We start from the raw sequence: 16,264 nt of genomic DNA on the forward strand, positions 1-16,264 counted from the left end.
GGCAGTATACGTACGCCTATGTTGTCTAGATCAATCGCTTATTCAGTCCAATTGTATTCCTTCAACTGTAGAATATTAACAAAAGAGGCATCTTGGGATCACAGCCTTGGAAGTCATGTCGTGATCCTTGGCTGGGAACAGAGCCCAATGATTGGCTGCTTTAGCTCAGCTTGAAAAATACCAGAATAAAGTAAATTACATCAATACGTGAAATCCAATGACAACCCTCATTAAAAAAACAGTTATCGCCACTATCTTCACGTGACTCGAGCTTTCCATCGCGAGTCACCCCAGGAAAAAAAAAAGCCGCTCCCCGCACACAGCATATGGGAATGCTATGATCAGAATTTTACGCAAAACAATGACAACTCTCGCAACCGCAGCTACAACCGCCCCCGCGTCGGCCGTTGTGCCGCGCGTGTCCATCCCTACCAACGGCGTCGACTACCGCAACAAAATCGTCCTCGCTCCAATGGTCCGCTCAGGCGAACTACCCTCACGCCTCCTAGCATTGAAATACGGCGCCGACCTCGTCTGGGGCCCGGAAACAATCGACCGCGCGATGATTGGCGCCGAGCGACGTGTGAACCCACGAAACGGCACCATCGAATTCACCCGCATGCCCAGCAACGGCGGCCGCCCTAACAAATCACTCAAAGAATCAGTCATCTACCGCATTGACCCGGCGCGCGAAAAGGGACGACTAGTCTACCAAATCGGCACGGCCAGCCCGGAGCTAGCAGTGCAGGCGGCGCGCGTCGTGGCCGCCGACGTCTCAGGCATCGACGTCAACTCCGGCTGCCCGAAACCCTTCTCCACGAGCGGCGGCATGGGCGCCGCCCTCCTCCGCACCCCAGACCTGCTCGTCTCGATCCTGGAGGCCCTCGTCAAGGAAGTCGGGACACCCTTCCAAATCGGCATCTCGGTCAAGATCCGCATCCTCTCCAAGCCCGAAGAAACAGAAGCCCTCGTCTCGCGCCTCGTCAAAACAGGCATCACGGGCTTGACGGTGCACTGTCGCACGACTCCCATGCGGCCGCGCGAACGCGCAATCCGTGACCAACTCCCCATGGTAGCGAGGATCTGCCACGACGCCGGTGTGGCGTGCGTGATGAACGGCGACGTGACGTCGCGCGACCAGGGCCTCGCGCTGATGGCCGAGTACGGCGTTGACGGTGCGATGATCGCGACCTCCGCGGAGACCAACGCCTCTTGTTTCCGGACTAACGAGGATGGCGGCGTCGCGCCGTGGCGGGACGTTGTCTACGAGTACATGCGCTTCTGTATGGAGTCGGAGAATCGGCTGGGAAATACCAAGTACTTGCTTAACATGCTGATTCCCGGAAAAGACAAAGAGTTCAAGGATGCGAAACTGTCAAAGACGTATCTTGATATCTGCCGCGCGTTGAAATTCGAGGATTTGCTTCCTGCTGCTATGCGTGTTGATGAGCTACTCGGTCTCGATGAGAAATGGGAGGCTGCCCCCGATACAGAATCCCAGGCGGAGCCTAAATCAAAGGCTGTGCAGAATGCCAAGGTGTCGGAGGCTGCTCGTGCAGCTGGCGGCGGTGCTGTTCGGACTAAGACGCCCTCGCCGGCTGTTCATGCGGGTGGTCCTATCCGGCGGTCTTCTGCTCCTCAGCCAGCTAAGGTTGTTCAGGTTGATGCAGAGCAGCCAGCTGTTGAGGCTGCTATTACCGCTGCACAGACTCAGGCTCCGTCTCAGGTGACGGCGTAAATGATGCTTGCGTTTTCTGTCCATTGTCACTTCTCTTCACATCTTGTCTTCGGTCCCATGCATAGCCTTCGGTTTTCTCTCAGTTCATTCTTCCTTTTATCTTGCTTTTATCTGCATTCTGAGGTGTTTATGATTGCTTTCATCTGTTCTCTCTATAGATTATTCCCCACTTATATACACCATGCTCCTTGATGACTATCTAGTCCTTATTACAATACATATCACTCTACGCTTAACAGAGCTTATAACATCGTGTACTAAATCAATGGTAGTTGGATTCGATCCTCTAATCTAACAAATGATCCCCCCCAAACACCAGTATTATGCATTCTCTGCATCGCCATGCAGATACTCACAATAGAAACTCCAGTGTACCCTTTTTTTGTTTTTTTTTTGTTTTTGATTTTCTTGTTTTCTCTTCTCTTTGCGCTCGCTCACTTCTCTGCAGCTGCCGCTGCTTCCGCCGCTGCCTCCGCCTCCAGCTCGGCAATCATCATTTCCTCGACGGCCTTCATGCCGACCTCCTCACTCTTCTTGGCCCCGGCCTCGTCATCTCCAGCCACGGCCTGGTCAAGTGCCAGCTTGGTCTGGCCCAGTGCGTGGATCTGCTCCTCGATGGTGCTCTTGGTCACCAGACGGTAGATCTCGACCTCGCGGGTCTGGCCCACGCGGTGCGCACGGTTCTCAGCCTGCACATCTTCCTGTGGGTTGAAGGAAGAATCGAAGATGACCACGCGGTTGGCACAGGCCAAGTTGATACCGGCACCACCAGCCTTGGTGGACAGGAGGAAGACGGGGATCTCGGTGCGCTCGTGGAAGGCGTCGAGGATGGACTGGCGGTCCTCCACGTTGGTGCGGCCATCCAGGCGGACGAACTCGATTTTCAGGGTTTCCAGGACGTGCTCGAGGATGTCCATCACCATCGTGAATTGAGAGAAGATGAGGGTGCGATCGCCATTGGCGATGAAACGGGTGAGAAGCTCTTTGAGGTGCTCCACCTTACCGGAGTCCATCCATTCATCGTTCTTGAGCTTGAACTTGCCGAGGGAATTGGGGTTCTCCACACACATGTGGTGGCACTCGAAGTCGTTGTATGGCATGAGCTCCTCGTAGATGATGTTAGGGTCGGATAGCGACCACTTGTCTTCCTTCAGGCAGGCCTTGGCCATCTTCTGTAGAATCTCGTTGGTGTAGTGACGACGAGCAAGAAGGGGGTGAATAGCGGCCTGGCGCAGCTTCATGAGAATGTTGGCGGACTTCGACCCAGTCTTCTTTCCAGCAAGACGGTCTGCCACGAGCTGGCGCACTTCTGCCTTTTCGTGATCGTAAATCTTGACCTGAGAAGGTTTCATTTGGCACCAACCAACATGGGAGTGCTTGGCTGGAAGATCAATGACCTGGTGCTTCTTTCGTCGGAGGATAAAGGGCTTCATCATGGACTTTGCGCGCTCAATGCGCTGCTGGGATAGGAGAGTAGCGTGGGACTCGTCGGTGGTCTTGGCCTTGTTGGAAAAGACTGCATGAAGGTCATCCTTGTGCTCGCGGAAGACCGAGGGAAGAATAAAGCCGAGAAGAGATGCCAGCTCCTGCAAGTTATTCTGGAGAGGAGTACCAGTGAGAAGCAGACGGAAACGTGCCCGAATTCGAATCAACTTTTCGTACAGCTGAGATTGATGGTTCTTCAGCATGTGACCTTCATCGTAGACACAGACAGTGAAATCCATATCACGTAAGAACTTAGCATCAAGCTTTGCCTTGGCAATGGTGTAGGTAGTGATCACAACGTTGATCTCGTCACGTCGTTCCTCGATCTCCTCGCGGATGAGAGCACGCTCATTGAGACCGGCGTAGTAAGGCATGACGTTCAAGACCGGACAGAATTTCTGGAACTCGCGAAGCCAATTCTCAATGGTGGAAGATGGAACAACAATCAGGTGAGGGCCCTTAATGCCCTTCTCATACAGATGCGCGAGGAATCCAATGACCTGGCAGGTCTTACCCAGGCCCATGTCATCAGCCAGGATGCAGCTGAGGTTCTTTTCAAACAACAATGCCAGCCAGTTGACCCCCACCACTTGGTAATCCTTCATCACCAGGTCGTCGGCCATGATAGAAGGCTGTGAGATAAAACGAGATTTGCGCTTTGAAACGACCAGTTTGCCGCTTTCTTCGTCACTTTCGGAGGATTGACGTTCAGTTGTAGGAGTTGCAATACCAGAGTCATGTTCTGATTTGGCAGGAGCAAGGTTGGTAATTTCCAAGTCGCCCTTTTTCCCGAAGGTGTCGACACCCCATTTCTTCATCTCTTCGGCGACTGGTTTGCCGAGCTCCTCAACCTCGCCAACAAGAGCGTCAATGGCCAGATATCCAGTCCACATATCAATACACTTGTCGACAATCTTGTCTCCGATGGGCTTAGGGGCCTTGCCTCCTCTCTTGCCCTTGGGCTTCACGGTTTGTGCGACTGGAGCAGAGACAACACGAACTTCATCGAGAGTCTCGTATGGACGGTTCGAAATGATGATTTCTGCGGTTGCTTCGGGGATAGAGGCGATATCAGCGAGATCCTGAACACGACATGTGTTGAAGAATTTCAGGACCTTGGAATCCAAACCGCCAGCGGTGGATTCTTGGACCTGAACGTTTGAATCATCCGAATCACTCATCATAGCCTCGGGGGACTCGGATCGGTCGGGGGAAGGAGCTTTGCGGCCCTTCTGAAGGCGTCCCAACTTCTTTTTCGGGGGACTGTCATCCTTGATTGTGATAGCACGGGAAGGAGAAATAGCACGGGAACCATCAGACTTGGGTCCACGAACGAGTCGGCGACGAGGCTTTCCTTCGTCATCGGATTCCTGACCCTTGGGCTGCTTCATTGCTGCCCACTTGTCCTGGATGGTGCCACGGGCTTTGATGTTCTGCTTGGCCATGGGAACGGGGCCTGTAGCGGGAGAGGCACTCAATTCATCATCGGAGGATGCAATCACCACAGGACCATTTTCAGAATCCATTTTGGCAAGGATCTGGAGCGCGCCGTCGTAGTTTCCCTTTGCTTTCAACATCGCATCCATACAGGCTAGAACAGTCATATGCGGCATAACTTTGAGAATACGCTCAACTTTAACACGGAGTCTGAAGTCGTTGATTTCGTGAAGGGGGATGTCTGGAACTCCTGAAGGTGGCGCGCGAGAGGGCGCATCCTGGCGGGCTTTCTTCGTGGCAACTCCCTTGGGTGCCGGCGGACTCATCTGATCTGCAGTCCGCTTGGTGGCGGTTCCAGCGTTTTTTGGATCGTACATGGCAGAGGCAGTAATTTCTCGGAATCGATCCATTGACCCAGCATCAGGGCGCACGGGCGACTCCATGATCTTTTCTTTTTCAGAATCCCGAGGGGGCTTCGCAAACATGGACGGTTTTATGTCGGGACTTTGTAGATGACACTCTTCGTCTGAAGAGCCACCTCGATATGTTGGGCCGTCGTCGAGATCAAACCGCGGTGTTCGTTTGGTAGGACCAGAGGCAGGAGGGCGAAATTGCGTCCCAGAAGGAGCGATCAAGGATGAGAGTAGACCGCCTTGGACTCGGCGGGGAGGAGAAAAGGCAGGGCCTAGCGGTGAAGATGCAGCAACTTGAATGACAGTATTGTTATGTCTTGAGTAGGGATGTTCAAGTAGTTGTGTTGGTTGGGTCAATCTTTGCGATGGAGTTGTCGCTGGGAGAGTTGCGATAGTTTCGTAGTCTTCGCCGGGAGGGGTACTCGGGATGGTTTTTATATCTCGAGGGGGGGTACTATTGATAGCTTCTTCCATTGCTCTCAATACAACAATGTCATTGAATCATCGACTCATCTAATTGTTCAGCGCTATTCAGGAACGTTTTTTCTGCCAAAGCGGACACGCGCCACCGGACGCGCCCAATCACGTGTGAGAGCCGTCAATTAAGCTGTGAATGAGAACAAAGAGGTGAGACATCTTGAGCAGTTAAGCCACATAGAGACGACTAAATCAGGCTCAGTTCTCAACTTGAATGAACAATGAACCGCAGGGAACAGAATCGGAATGAGACAATGAGACAATAAGGAGTCACATGGCATATACCTCAACCCACCAATCAAATGCCATATGACGGCGGGCACTAACCTTCTCTCCGCACTTGCGATAGCTTCAGCTCCTTTGTCTCTCTGACCTTCCCTTTTTCATCCTTGCCTTTGACTCACTTGGATATTGTTGCTCTCAAGAAACAAGGATGTCTTCCCGACGCCCCGACAACCAGTCCTACGCCGATGTTGCGGCGAAGCCTGAACCGCAAGGCACTTCCGACGTGGCCCCAGCTGTTCCTGCGTAAGATAATGACCTTAGAAGCTTAGATTGATTCTTGAAGACATATTCTTATTAGCTCTGGTATTTAGAGATGTGATCTACAAGCTCCTCGGCTTTACAGCTGCCATGATCGTTGGCCCTATTGGCATGTATTTCTTGACTGTGAATTCAATCTTCAGTGGTGAGTATTTCTGCTTCCGACTTGCAATGGCATATGCTGATTGAATCGATGTTATTCAGGGAGCTCGACACTTGCTGGAATCACCGCCGCCGTTACCGCCAACGCGGTCCTGTTCGCATATATCTATGTCGCCTGGACGGAAGACCAGGAGGATAGACAAGCAGCCAGCAAGCCAGATTCAAAGAAAGCCCAGTAGGTTGGATAAACCGGATCTGAAGAAAATCATTACTTTTCGGCGTTACGGCATTGTTCAGGTGGTTGGGGTTTCTGTTATGTATAATTGGGATGGAACAACTTCGGCCATCTAAGGACTCAATTGTAAAACTATACATTGACTGAGCTATTCATTTTACTGTTATATATCCCGGATATCCCAAGATACCAAGCCCCATACTTCGATGTCAAGCCATTAAAAAGCGCTGTTCATGTTGAAAGAACCGCATCTAGAGACGAGAAAGACCTCGACCCATGCTCCAGTATAGACAGATACGCCGATATGCATTGCAACAGAAATCACTCCCACATATTCCCATTCTCGGCTCCACATCCGCTTAGGTAGGTCTGCGCTTGACAAACTCCTCCAAGTCCGCCTTGGTAGCAACACCCAGCACAAACTTGCGCGCCTCATCAGTGACCACAGCAAACTGCTGCTTCTCGCGCTTCTCGCCATTCGGCCCCGTCTCGCTCTCGAAGAAGTTCTCGAGCTCCTCGAGCGGCGTGTTCATCGTGATGACCTGGTAGAGACCGCGTTTGCGGTTGAACCGCTGCATTGCCGCGGAGACGGGGTCGCTTTCTTTCACGGTGCCGCTCTGCAGTAGCTCACGTAGCCGTGGGATGCTGAGGTAGCCTAGCAGGGAGCGCTTTGTCGGGGAGATAACGGTGAGGTGCGTGTAGTCGCGCTCGTAGGCGGCCATTAGGGCTGTGGAGATTGGGTCTTCGGAGGAGATTGAGAGCGCCGCGGGAGGGTCGAGGTCTTCGATTGTTGCCTGTTTTTTGTTAGTTTGGGCCAGATGGTTGGATTGGGGGAGACGGACACCGCGGTACTTGTCGGCCCAGGCTGCTGTAGATGTATTTGTGTCGGAGGGGGTTTGCTTCTCGCGAGTGAAGGCCTCGCTGGCGGTCGAGTATGAAGCCATTTTGAGTTTGATCGGGATGAGGGGTTGGTGAGGGGCAGTGGATAAGTTGGAGAGTTGGAGGGTTGTTAAGAAGAAGTACAGGTAGCTGGAAAGTGGAGAATAATTGTCCAGGTGTAAATATTGAGAAGTCAAGTCAGGGTTCTCAGTAGGTATACCTAAATCGTGCAGGTCAAGAGCTTGCAACCTTGGGGATGACTTTTTGATGTCAAGCTTGGCATTAACTCCACTACGGAAGACGCTTGCGGCCACGGAGGCTATCAGATCTATATTTCTATTTTCTCTCTGCTTGCTTTTAATTGCAAAGTTAGCCCTAGAGTGTACTTCGATGATCAGAAGGGCATAAAGAAAAGTAGGAAATTACGGACTAAAGACGGCCTCTGGTCGGTATAACATCACCCACTATATATGAAGTATGTCCAGACCATAGGCAATTAAACATAGCATCAGGAAATGTTATAATAGATGCCCCGATCTAGAATGATAGAATCTACTTTGCGGAATATATTCCCATAAGTATATATACAAACGGGGTTCTCTCTTGGCCTAGGATTGTAATCCTGGCCAGGGGCATGGCATGTATACATGTTGTAGCATGTCAAAAGGCACAGACTACACGGAGATAGCTATAAGTACATTCAACCTCAGATAGCTGTTATTTAAAGCGTAAGAATTAATTTCCCCAGAGTACATATCAAGACTGAAGTCATACTCCTCACAAGTCCGGAGTACCCCGTATCCTTGTACCCCGCTAGCGCCACTTACAACCTCCGCACGTCATTGTCTTGGGATCTTGATTTCCCACCTCATCTCAATTATATTCAAAATCTCATACAGATTCAACAGGAAGAAACACATCAGTACACTCAAAACCCACCCTTTGGTGGAGATCACCGGATATCAAGCCGACTCCACTTATACCCACTACCCGAAGTACACCATGCTTCCGGACTGGATCAACGCTTTCGCCGCCCAGCATCCTCTGGGTGCCGTGAGCGATGCGAAGTCCGCGAAAAATAGACCGTTTACAGCTTGGAGTGCACTCGACGACGTGAAGACCAAGGCCGACGGCATTGCCAACGAGGCGAGCCGGGAATTCAATGTCGCAAGCCAGAAGGCTCAGCAGAAGACCGGCAAGATCCAGCCTGGCTCTCTGAAGTACTATGTAGCGTGCACATTTGGTGGAATGATGGCATGTGTCAGTAGCTTCTCTGTCTGAATTATGATCGCCAGATACTCACGCATATCAGGGCCTTACCCACACTGCCGTGACACCCCTCGACCTGATTAAATGTCGCCGCCAGGTCGATCCCAAGCTCTATAAGAGCAACCTACAAGCGTTCCACACTATACGTGCGGCTGAAGGTATTCGCGGTGTCTTTACGGGCTGGAGCCCTACGTTCTTCGGCTACAGTGTAAGCCTGGGTAACCTGTGGATCTTTTACCTTAATTATCTATACTGATGGTATACAGGCCCAAGGAGCTTTCAAGTATGGAGGATACGAGTACTTCAAGGTGTTCTACAGCGACCTGGTCGGCCAGGAGAACGCGAACCGGTTTAAGACTGCCATCTACCTGACAGCCAGTGCCTCGGCAGAGTTCATCGCAGATCTAGCGCTGTGTCCGTTCGAGTCTGTCAAGGTGCGTGGTCAGACTACCATTCCGCCTGAGATTACAGGTACTTTCAGTGGTATCTCGAGTGTTGTTGCCAAGGAGGGCGTTGCTGGGTGAGTTGACATATATCCTTTTGTTCTGGATCGAATCTATATACTGACCCTACCAGTCTGTACAAAGGTCTTTACCCGCTGTGGGGCCGTCAAGTCCCCTACACGATGATGAAGTTTGCTTCCTTCGAGACGATCGTTGAGATGATCTATCACAATCTGCCAGGCCAGAAGTCCGACTACAACAAGGGTGCACAGACTGCCGTTGCATTCACCGGCGGTTACCTCGCTGGTATTCTGTGTGCTGCGGTATCGCACCCTGCGGATGTCATGGTCAGCAAGTTGAACGCGAATCGACTGGCGGGTGAGGCATTCGGCGCTGCTATGAGCCGTATCTATGGTGATATTGGCTTCCGGGGATTGTGGAACGGACTGCCTGTTCGTATTGTAATGATTGGTACTTTGGTGAGTTGTTCATGTTCAATGTGGTCAAGCTGGTGCTAATTTATTCGTATAGACCGGACTCCAATGGATGATGTATGGTCTCGCTTTCTTTCGTTTGTGTGGATATATACTGACCCTGATTCTACAGCTACGATTCATTCAAGATTTTCATGGGACTTCCTACCACCGGTGGCTCAAGTGAAGACAAAAAGAAGTAAGGTGTCTGGTTTGATTCGGGTAGTGGTATGCACAGCTCCTTTATCCTTTACCATCTCGGCGGCTACTGCGATATTCTATCAAGTAATACATACTCTCTCTAGTTATCATCGTAATATAAAGTAACCGCCAAGCTCGCTATCGGCCAATTACAGTTTGTCAGTGGCCGCCTCTACCAATCGGAGGCCGATATCTTATCGTCCCTGCAGTTGTCGAATATAAAATGTCAATGTCGTTGAATAACATCCGAATGACATCCAACTTAGATAACTAGACAAGCGAAATAGGGGACCTCGGGAACCGTTTGGCTCATTTCACGACGAACCACCTCTATTGGCTGCGAATCCCTGTATTATCTATCCGATAGCTACCATCCAGGTGGATTATACTTAAAAAGATCTAGATCCCCCCGAAATCCACTTCTCTACATTCCCCGTACGACTTAAGAAACAGTAAGTTCACGTGGATTTCCCCGCCATCGCATCTGTACCTGCATGTATCGCCCCATCGATAAATATCTTCCCTGCCCCACCATTCTTCCTTTCGCATCTACCACCCCGCCTCTACTTGCAACGACACATCTACGAACCTGAACATCTATCTCTGACAGAAACTAGACAAGATGCCCGATAAGACAGAGGCCGAGGCATCCACATCCGACGCACCGATCGTCTCTCACGGCCGAGGAGGCAAGCACCCAAGTCTATGCGTCATCGCGCCCACCAACTAACAAGCTCGAATATTAGGTCAAGGCAACATCGGCAAGGATAACACTGAGTATGTCCCATCGCAGTCGCAGTCGCAACAAGCGACAAATACTAAATATCGAATAGATACGTCGATGGCGAGATCGTCCGCGAAGGAAACTACGGCGACCAAGGTGATGGCGCTTACTCTGCCGGCGTGAGTACTTACCTACCTACCTTCCTACCTACCTACCTACATCTATACTTTGAACACCCAAATCCATCTTTTAGCGATGTCCATACTGATACAACTCCAGCGAGGCGGCGCTGGAAATATCGGCTCCCCGATGATGCGCCCCACGTCCAAGGTTCCCCACGACACCGAGATGATCCCCGAGCTTGCGGTCCGCCACTCCACAGACGAAACTTTCCATATCGGGGTAAGCAGAGAGTTGTTTGCTTTGCTTTGCGTTTGATTTGATTTATGATTGATTATCCCGGGCTTATGGTTTCCCTTTCCGAATGCGGTTGTTTTTACTTTCTTTTTTTCCCTTCCTGCTTTTGGATTTCAGGCTGACTTTTTCGTAGCGTGGTGGACAGGGAAATGTTCATTCCGAGGATGCGACGAAGGGCAAGAAGAAGGTTGCCAATGAGGGATTGGCGGATAAGTTGAAGAATAAGTTGCTAGGACGGAAGTAGGGTAGGGCCTTTTCATCTTGTGCTTCTTTTGTGATTCCCAATTCTCGCGGTATCAATTAATTTCCGGGTTCATTCCGGATTTACTCTTTCTCTACCATGTTATATGTAGATACCAATCTCGAACAGTAAGATTGACGGATATCATGGGAGATAGCTATGTGGAGTAGATACAGATCAATATGAATAAGAAATTAAAAACGAAAACAAAATAATCAAAGAAACAAAATAAGTGCCAAATCCATGACGTGTCCCATGTGTCCATGCATCATAACCTCATTAGAGCATGCGATGAAAGAAGTGAAGAAGCAAAAAAAAGAAGTAATAAACACAACCCACATCCATAAACAAATAGAAACGCCAGTCTGCAGATTCCCAAACAAAAGGAGAAAAGAAAATGAAGTGTCCAGATATATCAATCTCACATGGACATTCTTTATTTATCCTTGCTGAACCGGCGTTTGAACCAGCTCTTTCTTTTATCCGCTTTCTCACCCTTCTTGCTGACAGTCGATTGTGTGGTGGAGATCGGGACACCTCCAACGGGTCCGCCCATGGTCGGGTCGCGGATGGGCTGGACAGGGGGTGCCTTGGAGTTGAACCCGTTGAACCCGTACTCGGCTTGGGACCGCTCGTCCAGACGCTGTTGCTGCAGAGCCTGCTGCTGCAATTGGTCGTTGGAGCTGTTGATCGAGCTGGGGTCGGTGGACTGGCCGTAGTCTGTGGTGCCGGAATTGTTCGACATGGCCGCGATGTTGTCGCGCGACCGTTGGTAGCCGTATTGCGAGCCGGCGATGTTGGGGTAGCCCTCGGAGGGGCTGATGGGCGACGAGGGTGACCCGCGGGGATGGTGCGAGGGACGTCTTCTGCCGTTTTGGCTATATCCGTTCTGATTATATCCCTGGTTATAGGGGACAGAACCCTCGGGTGAGAGAGGCGTGTTTTGGTACGCGTTCACGATGCTGTCTGGTCGCGATTGGCCGTAGTAGCTGTTGGATGGACCATTTGGACCTGGGAAGGTTAGAAGGGATCGAAGATGGGATTGAAGATGGGAGAGATAGCATACTTCCGTAGTAGCTGGTCCGTCGGCTGAAGTCGCCCATTTGTGACGCATCCTCTATCGAATAATCAGCCTACATTCATTGTGACTTTCCACAGTGCCAATACCTGTTCTAGCATATGACGCACGGTTATTGATACTTGTGCCGTAGATAGCAGCCTCAAACGATCGAATGGTATCCAAGGGGCGTTCCAGACGCGGCCGAGTGGGATTTGACAGGTCGGGATCGGCTGAACGAAGTAAGGAGTTAGGAGACAGTCCCAGGGAGGAAAGATTGCCAGTGATACGGACTGATAACATTGCCATATTGATCCTTGAATTCAAGCTCGCGCAGTGAGCCCAGATTGGACTTTTGCAAGGCCACGGCCACTATTGTGGTGTCAGTTGAAGTAAAATGGGACATGGGAAATGCGAGGTGCGAGGTGCGAGGTGCGAGGAAATGCGACCGGGCCAACAAGGTGGTAAACATACTAGGCTGAAGCTCGTTCATGGCGATAAGTGGATCTGCTTTGGTATGTAGATTGCGACGAGATTTCTCTTCTGAAGACTCCGAGGGACCACGTTTATGGCTTGTTGATCCGGACTTGTCTGACTTGTCGGATTTCACACTGAACCCACGACTCCTCTGGGGAGTGGGAGATTGGGGGGAGTCCATTTTATTAGGGGCAGTTCGGTCTTTCTTAGCGTCCGCGATTCAAGGAATGTCTGAAACGGTTGTGATCTACCACCGAGAGTGGAGCGTGGGAACTGCCAAGAATATCACGATTCAGCTGTAGATTGAATGACGGTGAGGCTGGTCACTAGCTGAAACGATCGACACGATGGGATGAGTGGTGAAGGAGCAGACTGGGAGATTGGATTGTGCGTGTGATTGCGGTGATTGGTGATTTCGGTGTTTGTGATGATTTCGGTGGTCTTAGTGATTCTAGTAGCCCAAGTGATATGGGGTGTGAACTGTCAAAAGAGTGGAGCAAATGAATTACACGAGTTCAAGAGTACAGGGGACAGAGAAGCAGCGAGAGTAGAGTGAAACTGTAGAATTGCAGAGAAAAAAAAGCGAAGATATTTCCAAAGTTTTCCAAAGAGGCGAAAGGGAAATGGACGGTTTTTATCGGTGGACCACGCAATCCCAAGGTCTACTGGTACTTTTCGAGTGGGTTTTCGTTTTTTTATGCATAAGCAGGTTATTGCGGTTTTATTTTAGTTTATTCAGTGGGTAGATCTAGAATACTGAGAAGACTGAGTTGGCTATATGATAGTGGCATACATAGTACTTATTAGCTGTCTTATACAACATACACATCCTATTGACTATGATCCAAGACATAATATAATACGTGCAACACTCCAATATAATCCCCAGACTCCATAAAATACATACTTAGGCTTCCTCCATACCAAGACCAGCCCAAGACCTTCATAAAAAGTCTCACCTTTTGTATTTGACTTTCTCTTTGGCTTTCATTCCCTTTATTCTCTTCTTCCCTTTCTCCAGCCTTTCTAGAAACTCATACCGCGTGGTACATCCGGGCTATTCCAATTGGTCTGCTCTTAGAATGCAGTATGCTGTCCTTGTATGCATTCCTTATGAACACCCTCCGTTGTGCAAACCTTAGATTTGAGCGAATGCTAATGAATGCCTACAATGAATGCCCGAGTATAAAACCTGAAACCTCACCTGTTCACCAACCTCGGGCCTGAATTTCTAGATCGGAGGCCTATTTTTAGGAAACCCACACGGGCCAACGGTCCGTGGTTTCTTACTCGACGCGCAAGACGATCCCGAGGCACTCCAGGCTGACATGAGTCACATTCTGAAGTGATAGACCGTTGAGTTATAAATAAAAAGCAGAGATTTCCACGTCAAGGGTTTCAATATGAGGCTGGGGTAAGTCAAGGTCACGGTCTCGGTCACGGATTATGCACAGCCACGGCATAAATATCGGCACGGGATTAATGCATCCATCACTTCTACTAAACAATCACCATTCCTGATTCTGCACAATAACAGAAGGACCAACATATTCCTTCCGGCCCTTGACAACATACATCCCAAGGCTGACGATAAAAACCCCAACAAAGATAACCACACTCCAATTAAAGTTCTCCAGAGTGACGTCGGCATCCCCGGGCCACAACGACCAGAAGAACGCGAAACAGCAGTAAAACAGCCCAATAATATTAACCGCCAGTCCCCACCGTCCCATATCCCACCGACGCGGCGGCAGGGTATCAGGATACCAGATCTTGCGGTAGATCACGCAGCTAATCGATGTAATATACGTGTACATCAGCGCCGCCACGTTGAGCGAGATAATAGCGTTGAACGCAGTCTCGGAGCCGATATTGATAAGCGATAACGCGCAGCTGATGACGCAGGACAGCGCGATGGCATTCACAGGGATCTGCCGCTGGGCATCCACTTTGCCGATCCATTTCGCGAATGGGAGGCCCTGGTCGCGGGCAAAGGCGAAGGTCTGTCGGGAGGTGGAGGCGTTGAAGAGGATGTTGCTGAAGATCACGGGGAGGATGATAATCGCCGTGAGTCCATTGGTTCCGGCGATAGACGTTGCCTTCTGGAAGACATACAGGAATGGGAATCCCGTGGCGTCGTTTAACGAGTCTTCGACCGACGGCGTGGCGAAGAGATAGGTGATGATCATGACGATCGCCATGAGGCCGTTACTAAAGTAGCCCCAGGCCATGGCGATCGGCACGTATCGAGCGGCGTCTTTGACCTCTTCGGACATGTGGGCCGTTGCGTCGGAGCCTATTTTGACTTAGTATCAGGTTGGAGTCTGGGCTACGGGCTTGCAGACATACTCAGAGAGCCGTAGATAGCTGAGATCTGTCCCACCATCACGCTCAGTCCCATCGTAGACCAACCGCCGTAATTCTTCCACTGCGTCACGAACACCGCTTCGGCGGATTGGTGCGGAGCCATCACCCACAGGACGATTATAATAACCGCCCACGATACAACGTGGAGAATCATCAGTAAATTATTCAGTACGGGCATCACGTCAGATCCGTACACATTGACGATATAAATCACCAATACCATCGCAAAGACGAAGAGCGTGCCCTGCCAGCCCTGCGGATCGTAATCCGGGTTCCGCACGCTGATCAGTCCCTGGATGATAGTTCCAGTGAGGAATGAGCCAGAGGCTGCGCCAGCTTGCCATGCTAATACTGACATCCAGCCTATAGAATAATAACACTAGTCAGACAAAACAACATCCAACTAGAGCAAACAAACAGACCGGTAATATAACTCAGGAACTTCTGGTATCGAGGCGAAGACCACTCCGAAACCCAGTGATACTGCCCGCCAGAAGTCGGAGCCATAGATGCCATTTCAGAGATCGAGGCGATGATGAATCCGAATCCAATGAATGTCCATAGATAGGAGTAGAAGAGACCTGGTAAGCCTCCATTATACAACCCTTCGTAATTAGAGCTGAATACAGCACGAATCAGAGATGTAAATAGACATAATCTTGTAGTATGATATTCATACTCACATAAGAATAAACTCCCACGTCGCTTGCAAAACCGACGCAAAACTCAAAGCTGCCACAGGTCGCATGTTTCTCTTGATAATGTCAGACATATATCAACGCCGTGAAACGTATACATACCTTGAACTCCTGCGCCTTTCCCATCCGCTGCATGTCAATGTCGTCGACACCTGCGCCTGCCTTTAAGTCATGCTCTGAAAAAGCATCGCGCTCTACAGCTTGCACCTCCTGGTCCTGCATTTCTAGCCCAGGTGCTTTGGTCATGGCGATGGATAACCTAACCAGCGATTGAGCGGGGGAGAAATAGAAATAAATAGGGTAAAATCTAAAATCTAGGGGAACTAGAACAAATAACTAACTACCAAGGCATATATCCCACATTCCCCGAATAAAAGTACGGAGTATTGGCCGACATCCAGACGCCTGCAGGGCTTATCGTGAGGCTAGTCTCTAGGGCTTCGTGCGGAGTGGATCCTTTGGCTGCAACTGGCCCGTCTGGGTGCTCCGACTGTTGTTGATTCTTTGTTCACATATGTAGGAATGATATTTGCTTTTATTGAATACGAGAAATGCTCTCAATTTTCCGTAACGAAAAAAGACCGTGGA

General features: G+C 50.2%; 8 protein-coding genes across 8 annotated transcripts; 4 read left to right on the plus strand and 4 right to left on the minus strand.

Annotated features, from left to right (window-relative positions):
- Positions 1-361: 361 nt before the first annotated feature.
- Positions 362-1,738, plus strand: LCP9604111_6793 (tRNA-dihydrouridine(20) synthase (NAD(+)); the record flags this gene model as incomplete). Its single annotated transcript, XM_039074753.1, has 1 exon — positions 362-1,738. The coding sequence occupies one exon, from the start codon at positions 362-364 to the stop codon at positions 1,736-1,738; it is 1,377 nt and encodes a 458-aa protein (XP_038927094.1).
- Positions 1,739-2,172: 434 nt separating this feature from the next.
- LCP9604111_6794 (DEAD/DEAH box helicase) lies at positions 2,173-5,547 on the minus strand (the record flags this gene model as incomplete). Its single annotated transcript, XM_039074754.1, has 1 exon — positions 2,173-5,547. One exon carries the CDS (start codon positions 5,545-5,547, stop codon positions 2,173-2,175), a length of 3,375 nt encoding a protein of 1,124 aa, XP_038927095.1.
- Positions 5,548-5,983: 436 nt separating this feature from the next.
- LCP9604111_6795 (vacuolar ATPase assembly integral membrane protein VMA21) lies at positions 5,984-6,434 on the plus strand (the record flags this gene model as incomplete). Its single annotated transcript, XM_039074755.1, has 3 exons — positions 5,984-6,078; positions 6,147-6,238; positions 6,298-6,434. 3 exons carry the CDS (start codon positions 5,984-5,986, stop codon positions 6,432-6,434), a joined length of 324 nt encoding a protein of 107 aa, XP_038927096.1.
- A 355-nt stretch (positions 6,435-6,789) lies between these two features.
- Positions 6,790-7,374, minus strand: LCP9604111_6796 (putative cystathionine beta-synthase (beta-thionase); the record flags this gene model as incomplete). The annotated part of the gene is made up of 2 exons (XM_039074756.1): positions 6,790-7,224; positions 7,273-7,374. The coding sequence occupies 2 exons, from the start codon at positions 7,372-7,374 to the stop codon at positions 6,790-6,792; spliced, it is 537 nt and encodes a 178-aa protein (XP_038927097.1).
- A 937-nt stretch (positions 7,375-8,311) lies between these two features.
- LCP9604111_6797 (putative mitochondrial phosphate carrier protein) lies at positions 8,312-9,697 on the plus strand (the record flags this gene model as incomplete). Its single annotated transcript, XM_039074757.1, has 6 exons — positions 8,312-8,569; positions 8,622-8,786; positions 8,845-9,098; positions 9,155-9,500; positions 9,553-9,572; positions 9,628-9,697. The coding sequence occupies 6 exons, from the start codon at positions 8,312-8,314 to the stop codon at positions 9,695-9,697; spliced, it is 1,113 nt and encodes a 370-aa protein (XP_038927098.1).
- A 620-nt stretch (positions 9,698-10,317) lies between these two features.
- On the plus strand, positions 10,318-11,080 carry LCP9604111_6798 (DUF3602 domain-containing protein; the record flags this gene model as incomplete). The annotated part of the gene is made up of 5 exons (XM_039074758.1): positions 10,318-10,384; positions 10,442-10,472; positions 10,529-10,598; positions 10,699-10,821; positions 10,970-11,080. 5 exons carry the CDS (start codon positions 10,318-10,320, stop codon positions 11,078-11,080), a joined length of 402 nt encoding a protein of 133 aa, XP_038927099.1.
- A 433-nt stretch (positions 11,081-11,513) lies between these two features.
- Positions 11,514-12,792, minus strand: LCP9604111_6799 (DUF2406 domain-containing protein; the record flags this gene model as incomplete). The annotated part of the gene is made up of 5 exons (XM_039074759.1): positions 11,514-12,088; positions 12,144-12,194; positions 12,245-12,367; positions 12,429-12,506; positions 12,609-12,792. 5 exons carry the CDS (start codon positions 12,790-12,792, stop codon positions 11,514-11,516), a joined length of 1,011 nt encoding a protein of 336 aa, XP_038927100.1.
- A 1,327-nt stretch (positions 12,793-14,119) lies between these two features.
- LCP9604111_6800 (putative GABA permease) lies at positions 14,120-15,922 on the minus strand (the record flags this gene model as incomplete). The annotated part of the gene is made up of 5 exons (XM_039074762.1): positions 14,120-14,907; positions 14,961-15,341; positions 15,401-15,597; positions 15,662-15,732; positions 15,779-15,922. 5 exons carry the CDS (start codon positions 15,920-15,922, stop codon positions 14,120-14,122), a joined length of 1,581 nt encoding a protein of 526 aa, XP_038927101.1.
- Between the last annotated feature and the right edge of the window lie 342 nt (positions 15,923-16,264).

Source organism: Penicillium roqueforti, assembly GCF_015533775.1.
Source record: "Penicillium roqueforti strain LCP96 04111 chromosome Unknown scaffold_19, whole genome shotgun sequence".
NCBI classification, from domain to species: domain Eukaryota; kingdom Fungi; phylum Ascomycota; class Eurotiomycetes; order Eurotiales; family Aspergillaceae; genus Penicillium; species Penicillium roqueforti.